This window comes from Anomalospiza imberbis, chromosome 12 (genome assembly GCF_031753505.1).
Source record: "Anomalospiza imberbis isolate Cuckoo-Finch-1a 21T00152 chromosome 12, ASM3175350v1, whole genome shotgun sequence".
Classification (NCBI taxonomy): domain Eukaryota; kingdom Metazoa; phylum Chordata; class Aves; order Passeriformes; family Viduidae; genus Anomalospiza; species Anomalospiza imberbis.
Window position 1 is genome coordinate 12,247,821 of NC_089692.1, and position 16,376 is coordinate 12,264,196.

At 43.3% G+C, this 16,376-nt stretch overlaps 1 protein-coding gene across 1 annotated transcript in view; it reads left to right on the top strand.

Moving 5' to 3' along the window:
* Positions 1-4,690, top strand: part of SMPD3 (sphingomyelin phosphodiesterase 3) — a 101,735-nt gene extending 97,045 nt beyond the window's left edge. Inside the window, exon 8 of the mRNA XM_068202783.1 lies at positions 144-4,690. Coding sequence (XP_068058884.1) covers positions 144-245 — 102 coding nt within the window. The 3' untranslated portion in view covers positions 246-4,690. The remainder of the gene's footprint in view (positions 1-143) is intronic.
* The last annotated feature ends 11,686 nt before the right edge of the window (positions 4,691-16,376 follow it).

A 16,376-nucleotide genomic window follows, 5' to 3' on the forward strand; every position in this document is an offset into this window, starting at 1 on the left:
AGAGTGGCAGTTCTCCATTAGCCCAGCCAAACCAGGCTGGCCCACACCTCTAGAATACACTAAGGTAGTTCAAAGAGTTCTGATGTGTGGAATGACAGACTGATTTTTCAGCTCCTTATCTTACTTTTGTTCTCCTTCTGCAGGAAGTGGAAGAGTTCAGCTTTATTACCCAGCTGGCAGGCCTGACAGACCACCTTCCAGTAGCAATGCGTCTCATGGTCTCTACGGGAGAGGATGACCCCTAAGACTGACCAGCTCTGAGAGATTAAAAGAGGGAAACATGAATGATATTTCAAAAATATCAGAGGATAAGAATGAACTATTCTGGTGCCACGTTAGGAAAGATGACCAGACCTGACCTGGGCTACTCCCAGAAAGTACCAACAATGTGGATCTAAAAAGGGAAGAAATGGAAGGGGCTGTGGCCAAAAGCCACTGTCACAAGTGGCTCAGGCAACAGGGCAGGCCTGTACTACAATGCTTTCACTGTGGACCGAACGGAACCAAGATGGAAGTCCTAATTCCTTCTGAACCAGTGCCATTCTTACTAAAACATGTTTTTATACTAATATATAGCACAATTTAGTTTGTACTTAGTCTGTGAGTTAGTGCCGCTCAATGGTTTTTTGCATCATTTCTTTGTCTAACTACGAAGCCGCAGCTTTTTCTCTTTCTTTAGCCTGTGACAGTTGTAGTTCGTGCTTGCAGCAGCCGCATGCGCCCGCACTGCATGCACCGGAGAGAAACCGGGCAGAGAAACCTGGCAGCAGGGAAGGGAGGGCACAAACCAGCCCCAGCCAAAGCCTCCTGGGACTGGAAACCCTTCTGTCAGTACAGGTAGACCTTAAACCAAACAACTCTCTTCAATTTGCAGACCAGTATCTTCCTGTCTGATTTAAGGATAATTAAAAGATTTGGAATTGAGACTTCAAGAACACAGTCCCACCCTCATTCCAGCTGTGTTCCCACTGAAATTATGAACTGTTTTGTCTGAATGATGACTCGAGAATCAGGCCTTCAGCTTTCTAAATGCAACTTATTCCCTTATGAAGAAATAGTTCCCTGTAATGTTTTTTCTTTCCCATGTGTGGGACAGTTCTGAATTATGGTATGGGATATGTATGTTACTGTAGAGTGAATAGATTCCTGTAGTACCATTGGTAACACCAGAGCCAACATTCTGCCTTAGCTAGAAAGGGTAAGTGGGAAATGAATTGTAAAATGCATGCTAGATATAGAGTAAAAATAAACATAAGTGACATTTGGGGGGAAAAAGATGTAGAACAGATTATGATTGATAAGGCAGAATAACCTGACAATTTTCTAAAGGAATCAGTACACTTAAAGGGGAAGTGGAACGTGGCCAGAAGGCGAGTAGAGAATAGAACTGTGACTCTTGGCCTTAGGTAACTGCTTCCCAGGAACAGAGGCTGTTTTGATGTCTGTGAGACACGATTCTCCATTTGTTATGCACCCACAGACTTGAATGGGGGTCATGCCATCTGAATCATAGTTCTTTCCATTAAAGCTCTTCAAATGTGGGGCTCCCCTCTGCCATCTTGTCCCCATGACCCAGCCTCTGTAACCTTAACAAAAAAAATGAAAACCTGAGAATCAGGTCCATGAGACTTGGCTTTTTTTTAGGGATTTAATTTCAGAGGGTTTGTGTTATTGGGAGAACAACGAGACCCCTTCTGTTTTAACCCTCACTTAGTTTCTTCTGCCTATTTCCTGTTCTAGTTTAGTTTTATTTCCTCTTGCATTACAAACACCCTGTGTTAAGAAGAGTTAACCCAGTATTAGATGTACTCCATTAAGTAACCTGTTTTAGTTATGCTGCCCACAAACTCCTGAGGACGCTCTTGTTTTGGTTTAGTTTACACTTGCTGTGAATCAGCTTGAGCTAAATCAGAATAGATCGAAATTAGAAATCTCAGTCTGCACAGCTTCTGGTACTTGCTTAGTTAGCTACAGTAAACAACAGAACTTGTACTTAGATCTGATTTTGCAAATAGTGAAACTCGTAGTAGTCATCAGAGTGCAGGACTAACAGTATTGGCTAATTCCAAGGAGGCAGCAAGGCCACTGCTCACACTCTCCCTCTGCACCTGGTCTTGACACATTTTATGCCTCATTTTCCAGTCCTGGGGTTCCTTCAGCAGAGACTGCCTCTTAAAAGTGTACTGTGCCAAACCATGGGGTAGTCTGAAGTGTAACCCATGGGGACTCAAAAATGGAACCAGACTCAATTCCCCTTTTTATAAAATTAGGAATTCAAGTTTACAGAATCAGAAACTTTAGTGTACTACCCCAGTGCACCACCAATTTCCCACTTTGTATGTCTGTCTTTATACAGAGGGCGCACATATGTGCACTGTGTTTTTCGGGTTTCTTATTGCTCCAGTCAATTCAGAAAAACTTGTACCCAAACCAATGCTTTTTAATCCTGTTTTCTACCTTGCTTGTATTTTATTAATCTTTTTTAAAAAACCCAAACAGTACCAGTAGCAATTTGTGTGCTGTCCAGCAGATATTTCTCAGTAGTAAGACTAACTACAAGGTACGGTATTTTTAACAGTTTTCCTAACAATGTAAATTAAAATTTGATATCAATTTCACCAAGTATCAGTTGCAGGAGCTGAATTTGACGCTGTGTGGGATACAAATATAAAACTACTGCCAAACAATGTTACATTATTTACAGTAAAAGTACCATGGTCTAAATTACTTTAAAATTTGTTCTGTGGCTTTGTGCTGACCAACAAATCAGCCACTTTCATCAACTTTTTGAGATATGCTGAGAAATGTTTTTTCAAATTTGAAGTAAACTGTTTTAGATTTTGATGTTCCTAGGTCTTCAGTGCTCAAGAACTGGCTAGTTGTAAAATGTTCTCTTATACAATACACACACATTTAACCAGTGTAAGTAGTCCTAATCTACTGTTTTAGGGATGTGGCTTTGCAAGGGAGTGATGATGCTGGGAGGTTCAGCATTGTGGCACCACTGTACAGATGCTCCTTGGTTTTTGCATTGATCCTGTGCCTTCTGCTGCCTCGGCAATGCTTGCAGGGGTCAGAGAGTGTCTGTAGCAGTGAGCTGGAATGAACAGGCTTCCCCTTCCACGACAGTGACCTCCAGGAGAAAAATGAGTTTTGCCTACACCACTCCAGCCACCACAGTTCCATCCAACACCCCACAGAGAATCCACTCAGACAATGCCTGTACTGGCACAATATCAATCATCACAGGCCTTAGGCAGACACTATAGAATAAAATATTTGCATTTTAAAAAAAGCAGGGGCAGGGCTGGGGGTAAAGAGATCATGCCCAGGAGAACAAACACTGGAAAGCTTTTTCAGATGTCAATCCTACTTTGCTTATGGATAGCATGACTCAATTTATAAGTAGAATATTATAAGAAATCAAGTTAAGCTTGCTCTACTATGCTTATTCCACTTTGTACTGGGATTTCAGGCATCTTCAAGAAGTGACTGATAAGACTACACTTGGTTTATTACCTGCCCCTCACCAGGGATACTACAGATAAGTGTAATCTTTTTATAAAAGCTAGATAACATCTTCTGTTTCCCATGTTCAGTTTGCATTTTACAACAGCACTCCTAGAACAAGTGAACAAAAGGCCCAAAGAGGGCACTTGAAAACCAAGCCTTTCCAGGATTTTTGAAGATGTCAGGTCCTGACAAAGTTGGTAATTTTAGATCACTTCAAAAATGCACCCTAGAGATGGAGCAACTGAGCCCAGGGAGGTACACCCAGCCTCATGCTGGGGGAAAAGGCACTTGGCTCCTTCCAGTGGTGCTCAGTTTTACTCCATCCCAGCCTGGACACTTGCTAGAAGCTGCCTAAAGCACCCAAACAGAAACTACCAGAGCCTGGCTCCAGGAGAAGCCTGCAGCCCAAGAAGGTGCGTTGCAGAAGGAGTTTACCTGCCTTGTGCCAGAATCATGACCAAGTTTTATCCCAAAACACGCTCAGTTAGTCTGGCTAGACCCTCAGGCCTACTTGTTGGGTAAGACAGTAAGATTTAAGGAACATACAAATCCAATAAGGATTTTTTTTTTTTATGGCCTATGTTTGGTGGTCAGATGAAGCCAATCTGACTGTCCCCAGTTTGGTGTGTGACCTACCCTGGATCACACAGCAGCACAGCAGTGTCAGCACATATCATCAATTCAAAAATAAACAGTTTTGCCTCCTCTTGGCACTACAGGATGAGGACAGAAATACAATTCAAGCACTTTGAAAACCTCCCAGTTTTATCCATTACAAGGGTCAAATTGTTACTGAAGGTCTCACTTTTCCATGCCATTTTGTTTTAAATATAATCTTGATGCTTTTAAAGACTTGTATTATTGCTGAGGTTTAGAAGTCCTGTAATAAGAATAACCTTTTTTTATTTCAATGATTTTTCAGTATTGTATCCTTCTGGAACCTAATGTTTTTATATGGTAAGCACACACCTTCTGACATTTTGTTATAAATGTATTAAAAAAAAAGGAAAAATTTAAATATTTTCATTGGTTTCTTTACCTGCAAGAAAACCACAATCACAGACCTGAAAAAAACAAGGTATTTTAAACAATATGGAGGGGTTTTTGTCTTTTATTGGTGCTGAAAGGAATAACTGGTTGATGCAAACAAGATAATAAAATTTCAAGGCTCAAATGATTCTGTGCTGTCACTTTCTCTGTTTAGTGATGTGGAGTCTGAAGTCACCAACACAGATCTGACTCCAAATCACAGTCTGGTGGGTGGGTCAAGTACAGCTCACCGTGGTACACTTGTTGTAATGAACTTGCAGAAAACATAGGATGAAAGAAATAAGTCCTTTTAACTCCCCCTCCACTGCCCCAACAGCCCCTGCACAGACACCCTAAGCAGTTTTCCAGGGGTGCAGAGCATTCCCCGTGCATCTCACACCATGTCCCTGCTGAACAGGACAGGCTGCAGCTGCACAGCTGGGCACCACACCAGTGATCTGGCCCCTGAGCTCAGGGAGAGTAGGTTTTCATCTCTGTGCTGCCCAGTCAAAGGTAAAATCCACACATCAAACCCCGTGGACAGCTGTTGATTTAACAGAACAATGTCAAGAGAAAAGAATCCATTTATCTGGTTTAGTCTTCCCAAACAGTGCCATAAAAGCCAGTAGGGAACCCCTCCTTGAAGAATTTATTTTTTCCACAAGCAGAAAGGATGAAATCAGTGGATTTCATGCAAATGAGTAAGAAAAAGGACAGTGCACAAGTTTCTTGTCATTGCCTCAGGAAGGCACCACCCCATCCTGTGAGACAGGACATTAGGGATGGTTTTCTGCAGCTTTCTCCATTTGCTGCACAGATGATTTTTGTCTGCATTCTGATGCTACCACTGCATTATACTTTGACAGACTTGATTTTCCAGTGGCAGATTCCTAGACTGCCTCTCTTGCAATACCTGACCTATTTTCCCATTGCTGCAGTTGGTTATTATGTGAGCAGCTCATGAGTGGGTTCTCTTCTATGAAGTGCTAAGGAACTACAAGTTAAAACCACAGTAATTTCTTGGATATTTTCATATTGCAGACAGTTACAAGAACAAGTACAGAAAACTGCAGCTCCTTCCTGCTCCCTGTGGCAGGAGTTGCAGTGATGAACTCGTGCCCACAGCTGCCTGTGTGTCGGCCCTGGAACAGCACTGCCATCTGCCTCCTTGGCCATTTCACAGACTCTCTTGGCCAAGCACAATTACTGAAACACAAACCTCCCTATCCCACTGAAATTCCTGCTCGGAATGCTGCTAAAACCATTATTCTTGTAGCCCTTTTCTTTGACTATTTTTAATACTTTGATGTAGCAATTCTCCTTGTTGCATCAAATTGAAGTGGCTCATCTACATTTTCATGACCTTTCAGAAGATTATTCCAGATTTCCCATCTATCACTCCTACACCTGTATGCCCATTTTCTTCCATACTTTCCCTGACATTTAGGGAAGCCTCCAAGAAGCCACTTGTGAATTGGTGTGTGGGGCAAGCCCTAGAAAGACTGACAGGAGAACAGCAATCCCATTTCTCATATTTTACATAACGGTAGATTTAACCACTGCTCCTTACAACCATTAAATGTGGACAGGAAGAAATATGCTTTAATTGAAGGAAAGATTAGAAGAAAATGGGAGGAGAAAAAAAAAATCTGAGAATAGTTACACAAAAAGATGGAATCTCCATCAACATTCAACTCAGGCTATATATTCCTCCTTCCCAAACGCCCTCAAAACTCCTTCCTGAGTCTGATAAACATTTCATACTACTGCAGATCACATGAGCTCCTGAGGTTGTGCTCAGCCACTGATACCTCCCCTGTGGTAACAAGAATTACATCTGAATGGACAACTAATCAGAAAAGGAGATTAACTATAGTAGAAAAATGCTACAGCTTTCCTGTGTGCTTTAAAGGATGAGATAATTGAATATAACCACAAAATAAAGGGGCATTTTCCACATGTTCCTATTAACACACCAGCTTTAAGCTGGCTCCCCTGTCTGTAAATGGTGGAATTCCTAGAAAACGGCACCTGCTTACTCTGTCCCTCTGGAAGTGTCTGTAAGCTGATGCTTCACCTTCTGCTGCTCCCACAGGAGCATCTCACCAATTCACAGAGTGCCCACCACTGCCAAACCCTCTTTTCCCCTTTTGTAAGTAAACCTTTGATGCCTCCAAAGCCAAACCAAGCAGAATAACTTCAAAGTGCTACCAATACCACAGTATTTGGTGGCCAGGTGTGTCAGAATATCCTCTGTAAACACTGTAACAAAAGCCTAAAGCTTCATACAGCTTTCACTGTTACACTACAGCTGATACACCCGGGTTTGTGCCAAGTTCTGCCTAAGCTCCTCAAGCCACAGCAGTTCGTGTCCAAAGCAGCCAAAAGCCTTAAAAGTCCCATTCCTGTTTGCAAATGATTTGACCCTTCCAAATGTCAGCAACAAGATGCGTCAGTGTGCTGAGCTCAGTAGGGACCTTGATGTGCTCCCGAAGGCTGGGCTGCCACCAGGCCACGGAATATTGATATCCCTGCCCGCCTCCACCCGCCTGGAATGGAATTTGCCTCACAGATACACACACTAAACACTGTATTAGCTACTCACTGAGAAATCCTTCTGCCTTAATGAGACCAGACGGAGGATGGTGGCCAAGACACTGCGGTGTCAGACCAGGGAGCCAGAGCTGCCTGCACAGGACAGTCTGCAGGGCAGGGGGTCAGACCCCACAGATGTGACCTGGGACCCACAGATGCTGAGCAGGGTGATTCACACAGAGTTCAGGATGCAGCTGTGCTAAGAACTGCTTTATTCCACAACAATACTACTGTAATTTTAAGATTCTGGATTCAGGGATGTCCCACCCCTGGAAGTGTTCCAGGCTCTGTTGGATGAGACCCTGAGCAACCTGATCCAGGAAATGACAGCCTGCCCATGACAGAGGGGCTGGAATTCATGGATTCAAACAACTGAAGGGGTTTCCAGTGCTGCCACAGCATCACATGGTGCAGTGTCTGCTCAGAAGCCTCTGAACACCTTGGTAGTGTGATGTGGGAGTTCAGAACCTAAAATTCCCCAGGGTATCTGATTACACCACAGTGAACAGAAAAGAGATGAGCATGATGAGGGGAAGATGACATCTTTCCACATGAAAACTAACGAGGTACCTTTCTTCTCATTAAAGAGGCTTGTGAATTTCTAAATGAGCAGAGGATTCTGAGTTTGAACACCCAGCCCCACTACACTTTGGGTAATGTCCTCACTACCTTTTCAGACCTACCTAGGTATAATTGTTACCTTCTTTGTAACAGGCTCTTAAATACCTTCTAAATGCCAATTCATAATTTTGAATACCCAGCAAAATCCAGCTGGATCTTTATATTTAAAACACTTCTCTGAAGGTCAACTGCCACACTACCACCAGCTCCAGAAAAGCCAACACAGAATGTTTTATATTGCTTAGTAAGGACATCAGGAACAGAAGGCAGCTGCAAGGTCTGCAGGGCACCAACCAAACGAAAATCCTGGGCCTAGCATGGTGCTAAGCATTATGCTAAATATATTTCTAATGAAAGGTGTATCATATGTGACAAACCAATTCTCAGTATGTAACCTGGTCCATTATCTCAGCCCCAAAATCAGACTGTTATGAAACAGGTATTTAAAACTCTATTTTGTGTTATTCCTTGGTTACATTTAATTCCTCTCCTCCACATTTGCCGACTGAGTTTTTTATAGCCACAGCAAACTTAAGACTTTTAACCAAACTTGTCTTGTGTGCCTCAATAAACACATAAGAAGGACTTCATGCTGCAGCCACTTCATTATAAGTGTTCCTGAAACTCTGTGCCACTTTTGAACTCACAGTGAGATCCTTTTGCCCACAGCTGACCTCGGGTGTCCTTTCACCTCGCTGCAGAAACCTCACCATGCTGCAGCTCTGTTCCAAAGTCAGAGCAAATTAGAAGCTGTAAATGCAGCATTTATTATACACTGGCACAAAGAAACACTGGGTCTGGTCAAGGGCTGGGCAGGGGCTCCACACCCAGTATAACAGGTCCTTGTCCAGGCCTGGATTCCTGGGCTGACAATTAGAAGGTTTCTGACCACACGACCAGGAAAGTTCAAAACTAGCTTCCAAATGACCACAACGGAATGTAAAATAAAAAAAAATCCTCTCTGAAACCCCAATGCTTTCAAAACAGAGCTGAAAGTATATTTACAGAGAGTCTATGCTTGATCTGAGCTGCAGGAAAGGATGCTACAGAACAACCCAGAAGGCCCCACTCCGTCCCAGCTTTGGTTTGAGGACAGGGGGAAAGTACAGTATTTCTTCTGCTTCTGGGTTATGCTTATTTATAAGGGAAGCATAATTATCTGTATAGACTGCCAGTTTATTATTCAAAAAACCCCAAAATTGCTATTTTTACTCATGTTTTAACCTTGGACAGAACTGGAGCTTACAAGCAGAAACTCTTGAAGGATGAATAGCTGCCTGTCAAGGCTCTGTGTGAGAAGACTGTACTGAAAGCAAAGGGGGCAGGGAGGAATGGAAGGAAAAGGAATGGGAGATGATACTGGATCTGCAGACATACTGCAAAGATAGGAGAACATCTAAAAATATTTTTAAAATGCAACAAATAAAGTTAAGTACATTAAGAAAGATTAAATGGCCCTTAATTGCTCAGGAAACATTCCCCAGAACACACACTGCTGACTAGTTCTGTTGGTGACAAGCATGACTACACCTTGCCTTTATTTTTAGAAATGCTTTTTTTGTTAAATCTTATTTTAAATGTAATTATTTGATTAGTTGTTGCCCAGCCAACCCAGGGAATGCAAATACAGACTGTCTCAAAAAGAGAGTCACAGCTCTCAGCTTCTAGGGGAGGTAAACAATGGAGCAGTGTATCTCATTCCCAGCTAGAGGCAGGGACACAAGTGGAATATTCTCCCTGCAAGCAAAAGGAAATGGGCAGCGGCATCCAAGAAAGCAGCAGGAAGCTGGCACTGGATGTAAGGCACTGCATCGATCTGAACAGATGATCTCCTGTGAGAAAATCCCAGTATTTATTCAGGGCCTGCCTGACTGGAACAGGGACATAACAAAAATGGCACCATTCTAAATGGGGACACATCTGCCATCGAGGGTGCCCTCAGAGAGAGTGGGATAAACAGCACCTGAAAGGGCCACATCACATCCTCACCAGAACCTCCCACTGCGGCTGTGGAACAAGGAACACACTGCCAACCATTCCTGTACATTAACACACCCACAATGGGGCACCAGGACCCCAGCCTGGGCACTGACCTGGTTTGGGAAGCACTGCTGGGATGGTCTGAGGTGCTGGTGCCTCTCTTGGAAAATAAATGCTGCTTATGCCTCTATCCTGCTGCTACATTTATGTCAGCTGTGAGCATGAAGCAAACCCCTCAGCCCGGCAACCCCACACACGGATGAGACTGGCCTCGAAGTGCCTCATGTCTGACAAGCACAAAAGAAAACACAAAAATTAAATGTTTTGTCAGTACAGACCCATGAAACCTGTCTCCACAGAGCACCCTGCTACAACAAACATAAAGACCATTGAAATATGAAGACACAGCCTTTCCTAGATATTTCTCTTCCTTCTTCCCTTTTTGAAGACTTTTTTCATGTATATTGCAGGGTACATGTCAAGATAATGCAAGAAAAGATAAAAACCTAACATTTAATACAGAAGTTGACTTCATAGTTCATTTATTCTGCTGTGCTACACAGAAGGAACTGCTAGTTTTTGTTGAGCACTAGTCAGTATTAGCAAAAAAATGAAGGGCTGTGGCAAGGCAGGAATCTAAGCCCCTGAAATCTAAAAATGAATTTATTTAATGCATGAAGGAGAAGAGATGCAGCTTCCCTAACAGTTTCATACAAAACAGAAACACATACTAAACCATCATAATGCAATATGCCAGCACAGTTTTCAACACAGGGCCATAAGGTATTAACACACTGCCTCCAGCAAACCCTCCCTCCTCTGGCATGCAGTCCTGGACACTCAGCATTAGTGCACTCCAGTGATACACAGGCTGCATGAGAACTGCTGGAACTGCTGTACCACACCTTCCCACAGCTAAGGCCTCTTCAGTGCATTCAGATAAAGCTTTGACTTTGTGCATCCATTCCAGAACCATAAACTTTAGATGAAATGTACTTCTAGGCAGAAAGAGCTTTAGCTCAAGAGAGGTTCAAGTCCCTAATTCTGGGAGACTTCCTGGCTTGTTTTCCCACTGGCCTCTGACAGCTCTGTTCTGCTCTCAGGACCAGCCTGGCCAACAGGGACACAGGAGCTGCAGGAAGGAGAGGTGGGCACTGATTTCAAGCAAGGCCCAGGCTCAAGAAGAAGCAATGCCAACAGGGTCGCTCACGGGCCCATCACCTAAACTCCACTGGCAGAATGAAACTTGAGCCGGAGTCCAAAGACGATTGCTGCTCAATAGAAACAGGCAATGAGAAGCATTATGGGAAACCCTTAAACAGCATCAACTCAGGAGGTAAGAGACACAAAGACCAGTGCTGATTTAAATCAGCAGGAACACGAGCAGCCAATATTAAAGCCACTGCCTTGGCCCTCAGTGCCATGTCCCAGCATGCCAGGACACACACGTGGCAAAACAGCCAGCGAAATTACATGGTCTGAATATTCTCTTCACACCAGTTCATTACCCCTGTGTGTTCTTGGTTCCCTCAGGCTGGAAGTCACACAGATCCATACTTAACACATGAACTCTGGTTTCTCAAGTCCCACAGTTGCTCACAAAACACAGCAAGCCTCTTGCCCAGCTGCTCTCTCCCTGCGGGCTGGCAGCAGGAGCTGACACATCTTATTTTGGGTAGGAGACAGCCCAGGGCACTGGGATGCACAGGGAGGGCTAAGGAGAGCGTATCCATCCCCCCCTGCAGCTCAGCCCCTCAGGAGCCCAGCGGGAAGGGGCACCGGGGCATGATGGCAGCTCGGGGACATCCCTGGCCCAGCGTCCCCCGGGTGCCGGTCCTGTGGAGCAGCCAGTTCATTCCCAGTTTGGATGCAGTCCCAGCCTTTCCACCACACGGGAGGGTGCCTCATCTTCTATCAACAGCCCCTGGGCACAAGTGACTTTGCTGCTGCCTGTCAGGCAGGCACGAGAGGAGACAGATGTACTGCACAGTGCCTCCAGCATTCCTAGAAATGCTGCAGCAGCAGGGATGGGGCATCTTGGAGTGCTGCAGCAAAGGCTGCTTGTCTCTCCCTCCCACCTCACTCATCACCACAGCTTATTTGCTGATTGTCAGGAGCGTGAGTAATTGGTTTCTTAGATACCCTAACAGGAAGCCAGAAGCTGCCTTATGTGAGGACAGATACAGCAGGACCCACCACCCTGCAGAAGCAGCAGCACACTCAGCAACCTGCAGCACCCACTCCTTCTCCCAAAGCACGAGTACATCACTTCCCCAAGGGAGTGGTGTGCAAGGCAAGAGAGAGCAGAGGCTGTGGAAAATGACAGGGGTGAGAGGCACAATCCACAGCAAAGGGGCTGCTGCAGCTCATCGTGCAGCTGCACTTCAGCAAAACCCTGAGGAAGAACCAGAGGGTACACAGCCAGACTTGTGTAACTTAAGGCCAAGATACCCTGGGACTGTGTCCACACCTCTGTGCAGAGCAGCCAGACCTGCAACTGCAGGGCTTTCCCTTGGCACACAGGAAGATCATCAGCTCTCATTCATTCATTAGTGCCCTTGTCCACAAAAGAGGCATCTTCAGGGCTCTCAAATCCTAGACAGAATCCTGCTGGGGGAGCAGGGGGAAAAAGTGGGTCATCTTCATGACAGCTTTTGAAAACAAAACCAATGTTCTATAGCTTTGTAAATATATATATATATATATTTATATGAAATATGTAACTTCTATATAATATAAATATATTTTACACGTGCGTTAAAACCCAGGTGGTTTTAATTACTGAGCTATCCAAGGATTTACTGCCTCTGAGTCTTTATCTGCTGCATCTCCGTCAAACCTCATAAGGCTGCATCTGAAATCACACTGTGCTAAGAAAACAAATGATTAAAGCAGAGCTAGGGAGTCAGGGGATTAGTCTATTCTGCATGGCCTTGAGCAAGTCATTTTTAGCTCCGAGGCTCTAATCTTATAGTGAGCCTGGGGCAGATGAAACACACACCCACACAAACCACACTTAGTTTTTTTCTCATCCAAAAAATGGAGATGACAACACATACCTCTCTGAGAAGCATCTTAATCACTAATCTGCATTAAATGCTTGGAAATGTGAAGTATTACAATGATTAAGTACCAAGCCAAATTAACATTTTGCAATGGTATCAGAGTCAATAAGGTAGAATGACAACACAAGCACCCATTGTATTCAGCTCACAATCATCACTGGAAAAATCCAACTCTAGGAAGCTCTAATAGTCTCTTCCCCCCCTAACAACCAGCTGTAACTACAAATAGAATACAAAAGATGAGTGACTAAATGAATTAGTCCTGAACTGCATCCTCTATCTTGTTAAATGCAGGAAGCCCACACAGAGCAGTTTCAAAAGGACTAATGAAGGAGAAAAGCAAGCTCCAGGATCTCAGTCCTTGAACTGCCCAGCTATCAGACAAAAGGTACCAGTTCTGCAAATAAAGGAACAAATCTTGCACCTGCTATGATTTAGAAAACATCCTTTAAAATGCAAGACTTGTCCTTCATTAGAGCCATGACAACCTCACTGTCCAAGGAGTACTATTCACTCTGTATTCAGCATGAAACAGTTTGTTGCCTGCCTGCTTTAACAGTAGATGCAGGTCTGGGTTAGATTTAATAGCAGCTGCCACTTTTTGCACTGGTTTTCCACTTCCATGCATGTATGTACAGTGTATCTCATAACACCACATGTGATTTGCATGAGACAGCTGCATTGCAAGTCTCTGCATTTTCCTGATTTATAATGTGCTAGAAATTTAGAAGCGGGTTCTCAGCACCCTCTTGTGGAGCTGTGCTGTGGTAACCACACCTTAGTAAAATTTCATTGCAATTCAGAACTACAGGAAGTTACTTCTGCAGTAAAGCCAAAATTGGGAAGTTAAATGTGAATGGCAACACTTGGTGGTTTATTATGACTTTTAACACCTGACTAAAACCTGTGTCTTGCATTCAAAAAGCTGCCCAGCTATACAGTGGCTCTACTGCAATATCTGAACTGTAGTACTGTCAGTTCAGTGCTAGCAGAAGACCCTGTTTCTATTAGAACATGCATCTCTGCCTGCTGGCCTAGTCAGGATCAAAGCCATTGTCATTTAGAAAAAAAATTGCCTGTGGTGGCAGCACCAAATCAATTCCTTCCAAGAGAAAATATGATTCTTGTTCTGCTTATTAAGATACCCATAGCCAGCAGCTCTTCCAACTCTGATCATCACTGCAATGCTTCTGTCAGGTCTGGGAACAAATGGGAGGCTGACTGCTGCTCCTGGGTAATGTGTTTGCTTGATAAAGTGGCTTTTCTCCCCCAGGTGCATGCCTGCAGTAAAATGCCCCATGGAAGAGGACAGAGATAGAAGCAGTCTCATATTTTGTTCTTGCACATATATATAAGAAATGGCCAGTGTCCCTCTGTAAGCAGCTGTTTTCCACACAATTTACAGATCACATTAAGTTTTTAAGCCCAACCTGAAGAATTCACCTAAGTCAAGAAAGACTGATAAATACAATAAAGTCCTCACTACACACACTTGCAGTAAGGATTCGCCTCAACAGCTCCCAGCAATTTTAACAATTTTAATTTTAAATCCTTAGAGCACTTGCAGTGTCTGTCTAAATGCACAAGCCAAACCAGCAAGCATTAGTGATGATGGTAACATTCACAGTAAATTAGAACATGCACAAGGTTTCTTGAGCATATGCATCAGATTTTGCTCTTTTAAAAAACCCACAGGTGCTAAAATATGCTCAGCATTCCATCCTTCCAGTGGTGGTATTTTTTTTTTTTTTTGGATAGCAGCAATGCAATTTCTGCTCCAGGTGCACTGAAATTTAAGATGTTCTTCTTTATATGCACACAGCACACAGCCCAGCCCTGGAAACAGTTCTGCAGATGGCTGCTACTGCATCCAGCCTCTGCCCTTCCCTTTCACTGCAGCCACCCCTGAGAACCTCTACCCCAGGTCTCATAAAACAAAAAGAGTTTAACAAGAATGCCCCTCAGTCACCATCCCTAATATCCACTGCAGGGACCATGTAATTTCAACATGTATGTAACACTGATAACAAAATACAAATTCCCATCAATCTGGATTTCTCCCCTTTGGCATTTTAACAAGTTTATGTTTTATTTTTTCTTAGGAAGTACAACTCAGGCACATCCATGCATAGTTATCTTTGAGAACGTTAATACTACACAATAAAATACTGTGAATTTGGTTGTAGTTTTTTCCTATCTTATTTTTTCAAACATATAAATTCTAATATACTGCTATTAGTTTTGTGTTCCTCACTCTACTCTTTTGCTGGATCCAGAATGACTTGTGCAGTTAAATGCCCTTTCAGAAGCTATTCCTACTGCACACCAAGAACAGCAGCTCATGCTTTCTGTGTCAGGCCAGACTCAAGAGTTACAGGACACAGCCAGGAGAAGAGCAGCTGTACAATACCAGCCTTTTTCAGCCTTGCACAACTGTGCCTGTGCCTTTTAAAAAAAACATAAAGGGCCAAGCCTCTACTATTTTAAAGGCTTGGCCCTATTACTGTTCCCTTTACAACTGTGTTATGTACAATACAGAGCAGATTTGCTACCATACTTTCTGTGGGCTAGGCACAGTGTATCAAAACTAAAACAATTGTTTCATGAACAGCAACCTATATATTCCAGAAAAGTCTGAAAGACGTGACAGACTAAAGCATCTTAGAAGTGCAGTTTTGAAAAGTGAAATTCACAGACCTCATCAGCAGCTGCAGGGTTTCTGTTCATTAGGAAAATGGATCTAAAAATGTGGGTCTATAAATATGATCACACCATTAGGAAAAAAAAAGGAAGAATTTTTACTCACAAGAATGATGTATCATGGTGACCAGGAAAGCAGAGTAGGGGAGGCTCCTGCTGCCTCGTGGCTTCTTTATGATATTCCTTTCACTTTGCTAAAGCTGCTGCTCAGAGGAAATAGGAGTAGCTTTGGTAACTGTTATCCCTGTGGATGCTGATATAATTTGGGACTGGCAAGACATTGATTTTCTATCAAAACTTTAATAGGGCACACATGCAAAACAGATACACCAACTGATTGTTCATCTAAAGCAGAACTCATTTCACACAATGCCACTGCAGCCAATGTGATCTGGAGAGCAACTAAGAAAACCTCAGTAGTGGACATGTGCTACTGCAGAGCACCTTACAAATTACCTGGTTATCTACAACCTGCCAGATATTATTTACACCTACCTCTGGTGGAATGAGTTTAAGGCCACAATTTTAATCATATATTGAATATTACATATCTCATAAAGATTTGCTTTTTGCCCACAACCTCTTTTCTTTTGTTTCTGGTCAGACTACCATCAGTTTGTCACTTCCAATAATTTCAAGATATACTTTCTAATTTCCAGTCACAGCTTTCCAGATTTTTGTCACTTTTTGGCAAAGGACTCTTCAGAAATGCAGCATCACAGATCATCAGCTGCAGCAGAACATGAGTGCACCACCGTTTAATTCCTTGGCCATTTCAGCTTAGAACCAGCCACAACTTAGACAAGTCTGAGAGCAGCTAAGCTGTTTCCTTCTCCCTATTACATGTACTAATATACATATGTAGCTTGACTT